We start from the raw sequence: 13,024 nt of genomic DNA on the forward strand, positions 1-13,024 counted from the left end.
TTTGGACTTTAAATCTTTGAATTGCTCTTTTTCGGATCGGACTAAGTAGGATTACATTATGTATCAACATTGGATTACTTAAATGCGGAGTTACATTATGTATCAGCATTGGATTATTTACGTATAGATTAGTGGTGGTTTTATATGTATTGTCCTAGAAGTACAACTTACATGTTTAGAGTTATGAATAAACAAACATATTATCACGTTAACACCAAATCATATATTGATAAAATCCAAATATTTGTGAAATGCTTAGTACTAAGAATGAAACAAGTTCTCCCTGATCGTATTACTCCTTATCAATATGCTTTCATCCTTGGACATAGTATGATAGATAATAATATGCTTTCACATGAACTCCTACGTGATGTAAATCAAAAGAAGATTGTCTCTGCTAAGTTTGTTGTAGCCAAAATGATAAGAGCAAAGCATATGATTGCGTGCATTAAGATTCTATTATTCAGGTGCTTAGAGCTCATGGGATTCCTCCTATTTGGTTGGAGTGAATTTATTAATGCACGTCAACAGCTTCCTACGAGGTTCTTGCATTGTTAACGGGACCATTTCTGAGGTAATGTATCCTAAGTGTGGGTTTCGACAAGGTGACCCCCTCTCTCCCTATCTTTTTATATTTTGTATGGATATTTTTTTCAGTTGGCTTTTATTAGCTGAAGATTTAAAATTATTTAAAGGCATAGGAATTGTTAGAAGAGGTCCAAAATTTTCTCACTTGTTTTTTGTAGTTGATGCTTTATTATTTTTTAATACCATCCATACAGCTTGTGAAAACTTAAAAAATATAAGAACCAGATTTTACCGTATTTCAGGCCAGCAAATAAATTTTCAGAAATCTATTTTAAAGTTCATTCCTAATACTTCGAATGTCTTAAAAAAATGAGTTTAAGCAAATTTTAAGAATGAATGTTGTGTCTTCTATATGTAGGAACTCACCTTGGTGTTCCTATTGACTTACAAACATAAAAAAAAAAATAGACACTTTATGCCCCTTGTCGATAAATCTCAAAAAAAGGTTCCATATTGGAATGTGATACCCATTATTCAGTCTTCCAAATTAATCTTGATAGACACAGTTCTAATTGTAATGATTCTTCATGTGTTCTCCAACTTTCTCATACTATTTGTAATAAGTTGGATTCTATTATATGTTCATTCCTTTGGGAATCTAATGGCAAAAAAATATTACTTTGTAGAAAAAGAAGATAACTAATCTTTCTAAAGACCTGGGAGGGCTGGGAATTAGATCATTGATGTAGTAAACCAGATTCGTCTCATGTCGCAAATGTGGCGGATTTATAAATATCTTTCCTCCTTATTATTAGCTCAAGTTTATACTGCTCATAAGATGTTAAGTCTAAAGTTTGGGGTCTAGTGTTCCAATAATACGACTTCCAGATCATGGGGTTTCAAGAGTTTACCAGTAGCTGAACACAAGTTGTTTCAAAATTGTGCGTGCAAAATTGGTAATGGTTTATCGATTAAAACTTTTGCGCAATCTTGCTTAATAGAGTTGTTCCCCTTAGCAAATTCTAGCCTCCCTCTTGCGCTGATGCGTAAGTCTAGGATTTTATATATTGGAAGGGGCATGTATTCGGCTAGTTCACTTCCAAATCAGACTACACCTTTCTTTCCATTGATTCTAAGTGTAGTGGCTTCTACTAATCTTCAGAAGGTTTGCAAAATATTATGGCATGTTTAAATCAATGTCGAAGTGGAAATTCTTCATGTGGAAATTGCTTTATGATAGACTTGCTACAAAAGAGCAATTACGGAAAACCGCGACATTGTGTCGTCTATTAGTTGCAACTTATGCCCCTCCACTATGGAAACTTCTCATCATTCATTTAAAGATTGTTACATTGCTTCTTTGGTGTGGTAAAGTGATCCCAACATCATTAACTTCACTCAGCATGATCCTATTACTTTTTGAGAATGGTTCATCAAACAAATCCTGCTCTTCTATAATGAGGATAGTCAAGATAGTGTTCATATTACTAAGCTCATTACCAATTTACGGAGCTTATACATGCATCATAATGAATGAAAATTCAAGAACATTAGTCTAGATATCTCCATAGTATAGAGCCTCATTGCGCAAATGCAATAACAATTACATGCATGGATGGGCTTACAACATTTAGGTTTTCTCCACCCACTAGAAAAACTTTGAGTCACCCATTGGGATTTCTTATGGCCATCATGGGTAAGACGCATGTTAGCTATAATCCTGACATGCTTGTAACTGATGGTGCCTAGAAAAAGAATACATGAGCAATGAGTATTGGTTGGATGATCCAGAATATGGATAGTTCAAATGTGTAAAGGGGAGGACAATATGGGTTGGCCTCTTCTGCCTTGCAAACCGAGGCTTGTCTCAAAGGCCTCCAATGGGATTCCACTTCAAATATTCCAAGCAACCCAGTACTTACCAATTCCACAAATTTGCTCCTTGCCCTTCGACAGATCAATACAACTCATATTCATTTATAATGGATAATTCAACAAATTAAGGAAATCGCTGCTTCCTTCCAATGGTGTTGGGTTCTCAAAGTTACCCGACAACAGGTCTCGCATGCTCATATAATATCCCAGCGATGTGTTCTTACTTGTTCTAGTACTACTTAAATGCTTTACTAATGTCAAAAAAAAAAAAAAAAAAAACAGTAGCTTTGTTGTTATATCTTATATGACACCAACTAATAAATATAAAGTTATTTAACTACTTTTTTTCCTAAAAATTTATTATTGCTACCTTTTCAATATTAGACACAAATAAGTTACTAATAACTTTTTTCTATTAAAACAAAACGAGACAATACGCACGACTTTTGCTAAGTCCATCTCTAAATACTCTTAGTTACGCCTTGATCCATCTCTTTTATACACTTCCATACCCTTTCCTCCTCATCTATCCCCTCCATCCTCGTCGTCTCTTAATCCTTCCTACTCCCTTTCACTTTTTCATCTTCTCGCACTAGCAATTTTCTCACCCTTCCCACCATTGAAACAATGTTTCATCCCAACCACCATCTTTGGAAAATTTTATTGACTTTTGAGTACCATTATTGTAGAGGTGATCAACATTGGCCACCCACCTCGGAAATGGGCGGGTTTTAGGCACGAATTTTTGCCCCGCGGTCAGGCTCCGCATGGCCCGATTTTTTGGGCAAAAAATCCGGGTCACGGGTAACATAAATATGAAAAACTAGGTTGATTTTTGGGCCAAATCGAAAATGGTCCGAAAACGCATGGCCCGACCCGAATTAGCGGGAATTTCGCTATGGGGCTTGCCCGGTCCGAGGCTTTGGCCCGAAAAGGACCATTTTTTTTGGCCGAAGCCCTGCCCAACCCAACCCATAATCACCTCTATTTTATCGTAACAATTTTAAAACAAAATTTCATGAATATTGATGATACTAAATTATGTAATGTCATAAATATAAGAACACATATATTCATTTAATAATCGAAAAAATCATAAACATATTTATAATTCGACGAAAAAACTAAATCTATATTTTCTTAACCATAGACCAAGAATGTAAGCTCTTGTCATACGACGGGACCTGACCATATGGTTGGGCGTCTTTTCGAGGCGCCTGACCGAATCAGTTATGCTATTAATTTTTGCTTTTCTAACAAAGTTTGTGGTGACTAATTGCATAATTAACTCCTTCGTGAAGGTCAATGATAGACTATATATGGTCAGGAAGTGATGGTAGTAAGTAAATAGAACGGTTAAAATTGACAAAAACATAGTCGATTATCTCAAGTGTTAGGCCATTTAAAGCATCAAATTTAAGCCATCTCAATAATGATCATCGTGAAACTATTTTTTTTTGTAAGAATCGGGAAGGTAATTTTGATGGTGATGAGAAAGTATAAGGGTGACAATTAGACAAGGAACAAAATAGAAGGCCAGGTTTAGCGTTCACTTTCCTCACATACCATAAGTCCATAACCATCTCCCTAACAATTTGAAAATGAGAATTAAATACTAATACTTGTATTATGTGAAAGTGAGAATAGTTCCCAGTCAAGGCTGCTGAAATTTGCAGCAGACAAACTTTGACATTTGCATTGTTGTTGGATAAAAATTAAAATACTACGCATGGTTGTTGAAATTTCTGACTTAAAAATTGACACTGTTCTTTTTGGCGCCTACTAATTTTTCTCAGGGTGGGATCTCTTTGGGTCGAGGTCGACGAATAACCCCTTTTTTTTTAACTCTCCAATTCCATTGTCTTTCTTTCTTTCTTTTTGTATTTTGTAATCTGCTCTCATTGGAAAATCAACCAATTCGTCCCCTGTTCATTCATATTCTCTCTTTTCTCTCTCTTTTTTTCCAACTGGGTACAGTCGTTTCTCAATTATTGGAGGTAAAATTTCATCTTTTCTGCACCCAGTAAATTTTCTAGCACATGGGTTTTGCGAATTCTATGATTTCCTGCTGATTAATGTTTCTGGGTCATTGTGGGTGCTTGTAATTTTATCTGGGTAGTGATTAATTCAGGAGGATTTGCAAAGTTTGAAACTTAGTTCTGTTTTTTTTTGTTCTTTTGCATAATGATCGATCTGTAGTGTAGAAATTATTTTTTAAGCTTGATGAGATGTGTGTTTGTAATAAGATGCTAAAACAAGTTGGATTCTAATGCTATTTTATTATAAAATGTTGATAATCACTATATTTTCCTTATCATTCTTGATTTTTTGTTGGTGAAATCTATCTTTGTTTTTCTCCTTGGCTTAGTTTAAGTTTGGTTGTGTATAGTGGTTTAAGTGACTGGGTTTTGAGTACTGATGCTGGCTGAGTGAATCTTATAAGTTTATCTCTCATCTTTCTTTTAACAGCAATCTGTTTATCTGGTTTGAGGAATATGCTGCTACAATTATTAGGACTGAAACTTTAGACGTGGTGTGGCGGGCATTTGCCTCTTCTTGTGGGCGGTTATCATGGGAATTCTATGTTCAAAGAGTTCAAATTTTGAGAAAGTGAATGTAGATACTGGTCCATGTGTAGTGAGTGGGGGAATTCAGTCCAGTAACGTATGGACCTCCGAACAATCTGATTTGGTTGTAGAATCAAAGCGCAGAAGCCTGGAGAAGCAATTACTTGGTCTAGATGACCAGCAAACTGAAGATCACTACTTGACTAATGTTCATTATGACAATTTAAGGGTATATAACCATGATGATTATTATGATGGAATTCCTCGAGTTCCAACAACTTTATCACATAAGTCAAGATCAATGAGGTCTACTCAAGCTGCTGTTGCAAAGGTTTGGTACTTGCTCTTTGTCACTCTCTGTCATTTTTTTTACCTTCATTGTAATTTATAACATGGCTAATTTCCTGTTCCCATTTTAGTATGATATTGAATATGGTCTTCATCACCTAGTAATTAGGGTTATTTGGTTCTTATTGATTTGATCGAGTAGTTGCTCATTTACCCTGTCCGTCCTAATTGATCTTCATATGTTCAAGTTTTGAGGTTTTTAAGAGTAGTTATTAATCATATATATTTTGCGCTAGGTAAGATAAATGAAAATCACTCTCCTTGATTTACTCTTCCAAGAGGATTGTAGAATGTATATTTTGAGTTTTGTTGACATATACCCTTGATCCTTAATGAAATGTCTCTGACCTTTTATGGTCTTTAGCGTAGAACTTTGACCAATGTTACTAGCATTTGATATGTATACAAGCCTGGGTTTGACAATTATCATTGGAAACATTGCCAAAGAGACATTTTATCTTCGTATACCTTATCTATCAAAGCGTAAACTAATGCACAAAATTAAATGGTCGAGATATTAAGATCATGTATCAAAGCTTACTTTTATGAAAGCTACCTTGTTAAATACACTTTTTGCAAAAAATAAAAAGAAGTTAAGACAAAAAAATAACTGGGTTTTCATTCTTTTTTTCCCAACAACTATCTAATATGGTAATTTCTGCCAGAACATTACCTCTAAGATAGACAACAATCTAAACTATCCCTCCATTGATCTTATCTGACGCTAATACGCAAAAAAGGGTAGTAATGGACGTCATTTTGCCTTTGTTTGGCAAACTGGTGAGAAAATGAGATCATAATAGATCATTATGTAGCTTAAAGGTAGGGCTCTGAAGAGAAAATGCCCTATTAGGTGGTTAAAGGCAAATTTTTTCTAAGTTTTAACTTGTTATGCAATGATGTAATTGCAGATTTTAGATCATTAAATAATTATGGCTTGTTCTTTTCCCCTTAAAAAAATTAAGCTTAAAGTCTTGTAAGTTCAAATGAGTTCCGCTTAGTTCTCGTAAGTGATAATATTAGTTTAGTAAGTGTATGTAAGGGCTAGTTCTATTCGTGATGAAATATAAGTTAAGCTGCAGCCCGTAGGTTCAGAAAAGTTCAAAAGGGATAAGTTCAGGAGTTTCAGTACAAAAGAACATAGCCTAAGATTAAGTTTATGAACTTGACGGACGGTTGAACGAGCGTGTTTATTTCAAATTAGGAAAGAACAAAAAGTACAGAGCAAGACATATGGAGTGAGAGTGTACCTTACTTCCTCGTGCTACTTCTCCTTTCATTCTCTGTACTTATCCTCTGGTGGCTTTCCAGGGGTAATCCTTCAGTAGGTTCCAGCCTTCTGAGGAAGTGGTGCACTGATGAAATATACCAGCTTCCAGATATTTGCATTTGCAATGGCTTCTAAGTACTGATTAAAATGGTAATATGTGGCCTTTGTTTCACTTGAATTAAGGGAACTCTTCTATCTATCAGTGAACTAGCTATGAACCTATGCATTATTGTACCTCATTCTACAGATGTAAAGTGATACATATGCTTTAACTTTCTTAAATCTTTTATATGTTGGCTTACTCTTTCAGCTTGTATAACATTTATCTGGGTTGTTCCTGTTTAATGTGTAATTGACCTCTTTACTCTGTGCCGCTTTGGACCTTGTGGTCATTTAGTGCATATTGATTTTTAAAGTATTCCTTTTCACTTTAGTTGTGAACATCACGTTGTGTTCCCTAAACATACTCTTAAGATTTTGTATATGTAGGTGTCTGAAGTGAGCATACGTTTGGGCAGGGCTGGCACTATGGGGATTGAGAAGGCAGTGCAGGTCTTAGATGTGCTTGGGAGTAGTGTCACGGACTTGAATTCAAGAAGTGGATTTGCTTCTGGAGTTATATCAAAAGGAACTAAAATCGCCATTTTAGCTTTTGAAGTTGCGAATACCATCATGAAGGGTGCTTGTCTTATGCATTCCCTGTCAGAGTCACGTATATGCCAGTTAAAAGAAGTTGTTCTTCCTTCAGAAGCTGTGCAAAAATTAGTATCCAAAGATATGGATGAACTTCTTAGCATTGTTGCTTGTGACAAGAGGTGGTAGAATGTTCCATATAAGTTATATATATTTCCTTTTCTTATTATATCCCATTTTTCAAACTTATCCTTTTTTGCTTTTTTTGACAGGGAAGAACTAATCATATTTTCAGGAGAAGTCATCCGCTTTGGGAATCGCTGTAAAGATCCTCAGTGGCATAACTTGGACCGTTACTTTTTGAAGTAATGATAATAGTACAAACGATAGCATTTCCTGATGACGTACTTGTTACAGCATGATTTTTATGACAGTTACTTTATATTTGCTCACTCTATTATCAGACAAAGCAGAGAAGTTGGCCCTCATAAGCAAGTGAAGGAAGACGCAGAATCAGTGACGCAGCAGTTGTTAATTTTGGTTCAGTATACCGCTGTGAGTACATCATGTTTATTTGTGTTTGGAGTTATTTCTGAGATCCAGTTTGGCATATTACATACTTTTGGGTTTGGCGCAAATTTTAATATTTGGTTAAGTGGAGTTGGTGCAGAACTGAAATAGTGGACCATGCTTAATTTATGTGAGAATAAGGTAATGGGACCTGTGACCAAATAAGAAATGGAAAATTCTTTTGTGCAAACCCCAAAAAGGAAAATGTTTCGTGATGGAGGAGTAGTGTATAACCTGTAGGGAGAATGAGTAACACGAGTTCTAACATAACAAAAAACTATTTACAAAATACAAATTGAAACCATTTGGAACTTTTTAGCTACTCGGCCCCAAAATCTTGAAATGATTGTTAATAAACGAGCGTTCAGAGTGGACCTTTGGCCTCTGTAACTATGAAGTGGTCTCATAATCTTTGGATGTCAACCGTGGTAGAACATGCTGTTATTGTCTTCTACTTTTCCATAAGATTATTCAATCAGAACAAGTGTTATACTAAATTAGAGCAGACAAAGAAAACATAAGAATCAGCCTTCACTGACTTGGTGGAATTGTCTTTGCTACGGCAATAATATCTTCCTCCCTTGAGTCCCTCTACCAGAAATTATATATGATTGTCTCTTTTTGAAATATATTTTCTGGATTGCAGGAACTGTACCATGAGTTGCATGCCTTGCATAGATTTGAACAAGACTTTCAAGGAAAATCTAAGGCAGAGGGTATGTGTAACACCATCTTTTATGGTTTAAACTTCTGATTTTCTTTCTATTTGCTAGATGCGAGTATTTGGTTCACCATTTAGCCAAATAACAAACACCTGATATGGTCTTATTTTGAGTATCATGAATGTTGTTTTGAGATGTTTATTCGTCTTATTGATGGTATTGAGACTTAAGAGTGAGAATTTCATGAGAATGCATAGCCCTTAAACCTAGCTACTCTAGGTCAGTTGTCCAGCAAGTGTGGGACAGAGGTAATGGGATTATCACACTTCATCGAAAGGCGAAAGTTAACAATGATATTGTTTCATAAATTGTTATCAGAAGCTGTCCGTGAATGGGCCAGCTCTGTGGGTAGTTGTTGCTCCTTCAAATTGTTTTGAACAACTGCTAATCACAAGTGAACCGGTGGAATCTCTTTGAGTTGTAAACGAATATCTAGGATGAAGTGTGTCTGCAATATCACCTCTTGTGCCTCCTTATGAAAGCAGGTGTTCCCTGAATGCGTTTATGTCGCCAAGGATAAGTAATGGAACTTAACCCAGATATTATGTGGAAGGATGAAGAAGCCAGTGGAATATAGGGAGTTCAGATCTTTGCATCTTTAGGAATTCCTTAAATAGACATGTTGAGTCCCTACTCATTATCAGCCTCTTTTGTTCATTTTCTTATTAATGAAAATAATGTCTAGAGGTTTAGTTCTGCCTTGAACTTGAATTTTATACCTTTTATGGTTGCTTGTTGATGAGCAAGGAGTTGCTAGACATGTAAACAATTTCACGCTGATGCATTTTATGTACTATAGATTATACTTCTACAATTGAAGTATTTATTCTAGCTACTTGATGGTCCAAGCTCATATATATATTGTTATTTTGATAACTTAAAAGTTCCCCTTCATTTCTGCAAAATATTATTAACTGTCAACACTTTCTTCACAAATCAAAAACTGCACTCTTGTTGCATAGCTGACAGTATTGTGATTTTTGCATAAAGAACTCAAAAAGCAGAAGAAATTAGTCATGAAACTGAAGAAAAGATCACTCTGGAGCAGGAGTTTGGAAGAGGTATCGCATCTTGTAAAGGCACTTGTTGTATCAAAGTTTTGGAATGTTATCTCAACATTTTTGTGTAATTAAGAAAGCTCTCGAAGTTTCTTTCAGGAAAAGAAAAAAAATGCTCTCTAAGCAATGGATATCTGTTGTTGCAGATAATGGAGAAACTTGTGGATGTTGTCCTTTTTCTGCATATGGAGATTCGTAAAAACTTTGAAAGTGATGGTATGTTATACTATATGATATTGACCTGATAAATTTTCACCCTTTGTTTTAGCTTTTTATGTGTCAGTACCTGATCCATCATTTGGCTTGTACTTATTATTCTGTCTTTCACTTCTTTTCTTCCTGAGATAGAGTGGCTGATAATTGTAAGTCAACTCAAACAATGTACTTAGAAGACCAATGAGTAGGAATTTTGTGTAAGAAAAACAGTATTAGACTAGTGAACTATTCGAGGAATTATCGTTAAAGTCAACCATCGGACAATTATAGAGACGGTGAAGTTATTAAGTACCTAGGCAAATCTCTGAATAATAGTAATACTTTCCTGAAAATTATTAAGAGAAACTGCTCTGATTAGTGGTATAAGTTTCTTCCATAGAAAATTGGCAAAATGCAGTGTTTATGGGAAGTATGGTAAGATGATATTGAATGCCTGTTAAGTAACTTAGGCGAAAAAAGATAGGCCAAAGAGCAAAGTAGGTACAGCTGGTTTTTTAGAGCTACATTTATCCCTAGTTCATTCATAAGAAATCATTACTACTCTCTCTCTCTATATATATATTTCTGCATTTGTTTTGCTACTTATATCTTGATAGCACCTACACTTTTTTGAAAAATAGCAGTAACTAGTAAGATTTTTTTTTTTGTCGGGCTTTTTGATATAATCCCTAAAATTCTCATGTTTGTAATGCATTCAAAGGGAAATGTGAAGATCCTACTGGGACAGTTGAAGATCCTGTGAGTAAATCCCAACGGCTCGGACCAGCTGGTCTTGCATTGCATTACGCCAATGTTATTTTGCAAATTGATGGAATCGTGAGTATCAAAGCTTTTTAGCTGCCTCTAGTATATCATCTGTTTTACCAGCTCTATATTTATTAAACAAGTATTCCTAGTCCTTTCTCTGCTATTTAGAAGTGGTTCAGATATCTATATTTGATCCCTTAAGTTTACATGCAATGGTCTTTAGATGGGTGTCTAAAGCATCTATATATACCTCTCCATACAATTAAACTCATTCAGTAGAATGAAAGTATTGCTCAGAGGACAAGGGGTTCTGTTGAATCCTCTGGTAAGAAGAGAAAGAAAGGTTGAAAATCAACTGAACAAATAGGTGCAAGAAACCTCCTCCTCGAATCGTAATTTTAGAGGTTCCATAAAGTTAAAGATCAATGAGATGGTCATCATTCAAAATCAGATATCTTTTAAACTAGACATATTCAGATAGCACCATCTGCTTTTCAAGGAGTTTGTCTCTGAGAATAAAACCGAGTCTCTTTTTCACTCAGATGGCGAGATCAAGTTCCATGCCTGCTAATGCTCGGGAGTCGTTGTACCAAAGCCTGCCGCCAAGTATCAAAGCATCTTTGCGCTCCAAGCTGCAATCGTTCCAGGTCAAAGAAGAGGTATATTCATTTAAGCTATCATCTACAATCAATTTATCAACTTTTACTTTGTTCTTCGTCTGTCTTCACATGTCTCAAAGAATCAATTCATTCTCAAATGAGAAGAGATAACCTTGCAATAATATTGCACTTTAACTCATATTGAGCGGGTTTGAGTTAATGCTGGTTAAATTATTGAGCGGGTTTGAGTTGAGATCTTTAACCCAATTAGTTGAAAATGTTTCACATGACCTGTTCAATTAAAAGGTAGGTTAAGGTTTATATTTTCAACCCAAATATAATACTTCCTCTGTTATTAAAGGTTGCAACATCTTGACTTTTGCGGTATTCGTGTATCAGCTTTGTCAGAAATTTTTGACTAATATATTCAAGAAAATTATCTAATTAAGATGCTGAATTGTCTTAACGTATATTTACAAATTATCAATTTTCCATAATTTAAACTAATAGATAATTAAAGATAGTTATGATCAAAGTGACGCATTAGCAAGCGTGTACATGAAAATGTTGCATCCTTTAAAAAACGGAGGGACTATGCTGTAACAATTCCATTTGTTTATAATCACTCAAAGCAATAAAACAGATGGTGAACGTGAAAATGGGTAAAACAAAGAAGAAATTTTTAAAATGGAATACATGCTTACAGAAAACTCTGAATATAAGCAGGTCCACTTGTTTATATAAACTTTTCTCATGCGCAGCTCAGTTTGCCAGATATTAAAGCTGAAATGGAGAAAACTCTGGAGTGGCTTGTTCCAATTGCTTCCAACACTGTCAAGTTAGATGACCTTTCTTTCAATAGTTTGCCTTTCTGTTGATCCAGTGTGTATATGGGGACTTCATCCTTCTAATCTAATTTTTCCTTTTCTGACCTGATTGCGATTAGGTCCCATCATGGTTTTGGTTGGGTTGGTGAATGGGCGAATTCCGGGTAATCTGATTTGCTTCTTTTTCTCTATTTGACAGTCATTACAGTCCACCCCTCCCCATCTCCACCTCATATGTTTTGATTTTTTATTTCTACAATATTTCTAATAGAAACCGAAATATATGCATTTTCAGGTTTGAGGCAAGTGATACATCTGCAGAAAAAGCTGATGTGATCCGCATAGAGACATTGTATCATGCTGACAAGGTGAAGACAGAAGCTTACATTACTGATCAATTGGTTTGGCTTCATTACTTGGTTACCCAATCAAGAATGGCGAGCATAAGTTTTAGTATCAAGTCAGTTACAAAACCCCCTGCTCTCTTTCCCCAACAAAGGAAACAGATCTCAGAAGTGAAGACTTACAATGAATCATCTAATTTGTTGACAGCAGAAAAGCATCATCAAACGTCTAATATCAGTGCAGAGACTCAGACCCAAGGAATCAGTAAAATTCAGGAACTTGATGCTGTTAATGATGATGTCAAAGAACAAGGATTTCGTGTAATAAACCAAGTGAAGGTCATCGGATAATGTGCCAACTTTACGAATTCACATAATGCAATTTGGTGCTACAAGCAACTACACAATTTTTTTACTTGCTGAATTTATGCATGGTTGAGGATGTAGTATAGCTAAATAATATGTTTATATATAGTTATTCGAGGCGATGGAGCTCATTGTTTTGCCATATATTTATGATTATATATCAATAGAGTACATAGATGGTATTTAGTGAATTCTTTGCTATTAGATGTAAAGTTGCAAATCTTATATTATGTCAGAAAAGGTATCAGTTGAGATTATCTTGTAATGACTGTAAATCTATTTCTTATTAATGTCATGTGTTCGAGTAGTGATTTAAGCAGAGAGTTTACAGAGTTTATTTTAGCACTCCACTAG

General features: G+C 35.2%; 1 protein-coding gene across 2 annotated transcripts; it reads left to right on the plus strand.

The window, feature by feature from the left end:
* Positions 1–4,168: 4,168 nt before the first annotated feature.
* LOC104891202 (hypothetical protein) lies at positions 4,169–12,986 on the plus strand. Of its 2 annotated transcripts, XM_010676862.4 has the most exons (13): positions 4,169–4,400; positions 4,873–5,301; positions 7,078–7,403; positions 7,494–7,586; positions 7,686–7,776; positions 8,438–8,507; positions 9,504–9,574; positions 9,718–9,787; positions 10,488–10,603; positions 11,077–11,193; positions 11,895–11,971; positions 12,080–12,124; positions 12,256–12,986. In XM_010676862.4, exons 2-13 carry the CDS (start codon positions 4,975–4,977, stop codon positions 12,653–12,655), a joined length of 1,803 nt encoding a protein of 600 aa, XP_010675164.2. In that variant the 5' UTR covers positions 4,169–4,400; positions 4,873–4,974; the 3' UTR covers positions 12,656–12,986. The 2 variants fall into 2 exon arrangements, with proteins under 2 accessions (XP_010675164.2, XP_048499087.1); XM_048643130.2 differs by lacking the exons at positions 4,169–4,400; positions 4,873–5,301 and adding an exon at positions 5,361–6,738.
* The last annotated feature ends 38 nt before the right edge of the window (positions 12,987–13,024 follow it).

This window comes from Beta vulgaris, chromosome 4 (assembly GCF_026745355.1).
Source record: "Beta vulgaris subsp. vulgaris cultivar EL10 chromosome 4, EL10.2, whole genome shotgun sequence".
NCBI classification, from domain to species: domain Eukaryota; kingdom Viridiplantae; phylum Streptophyta; class Magnoliopsida; order Caryophyllales; family Amaranthaceae; genus Beta; species Beta vulgaris.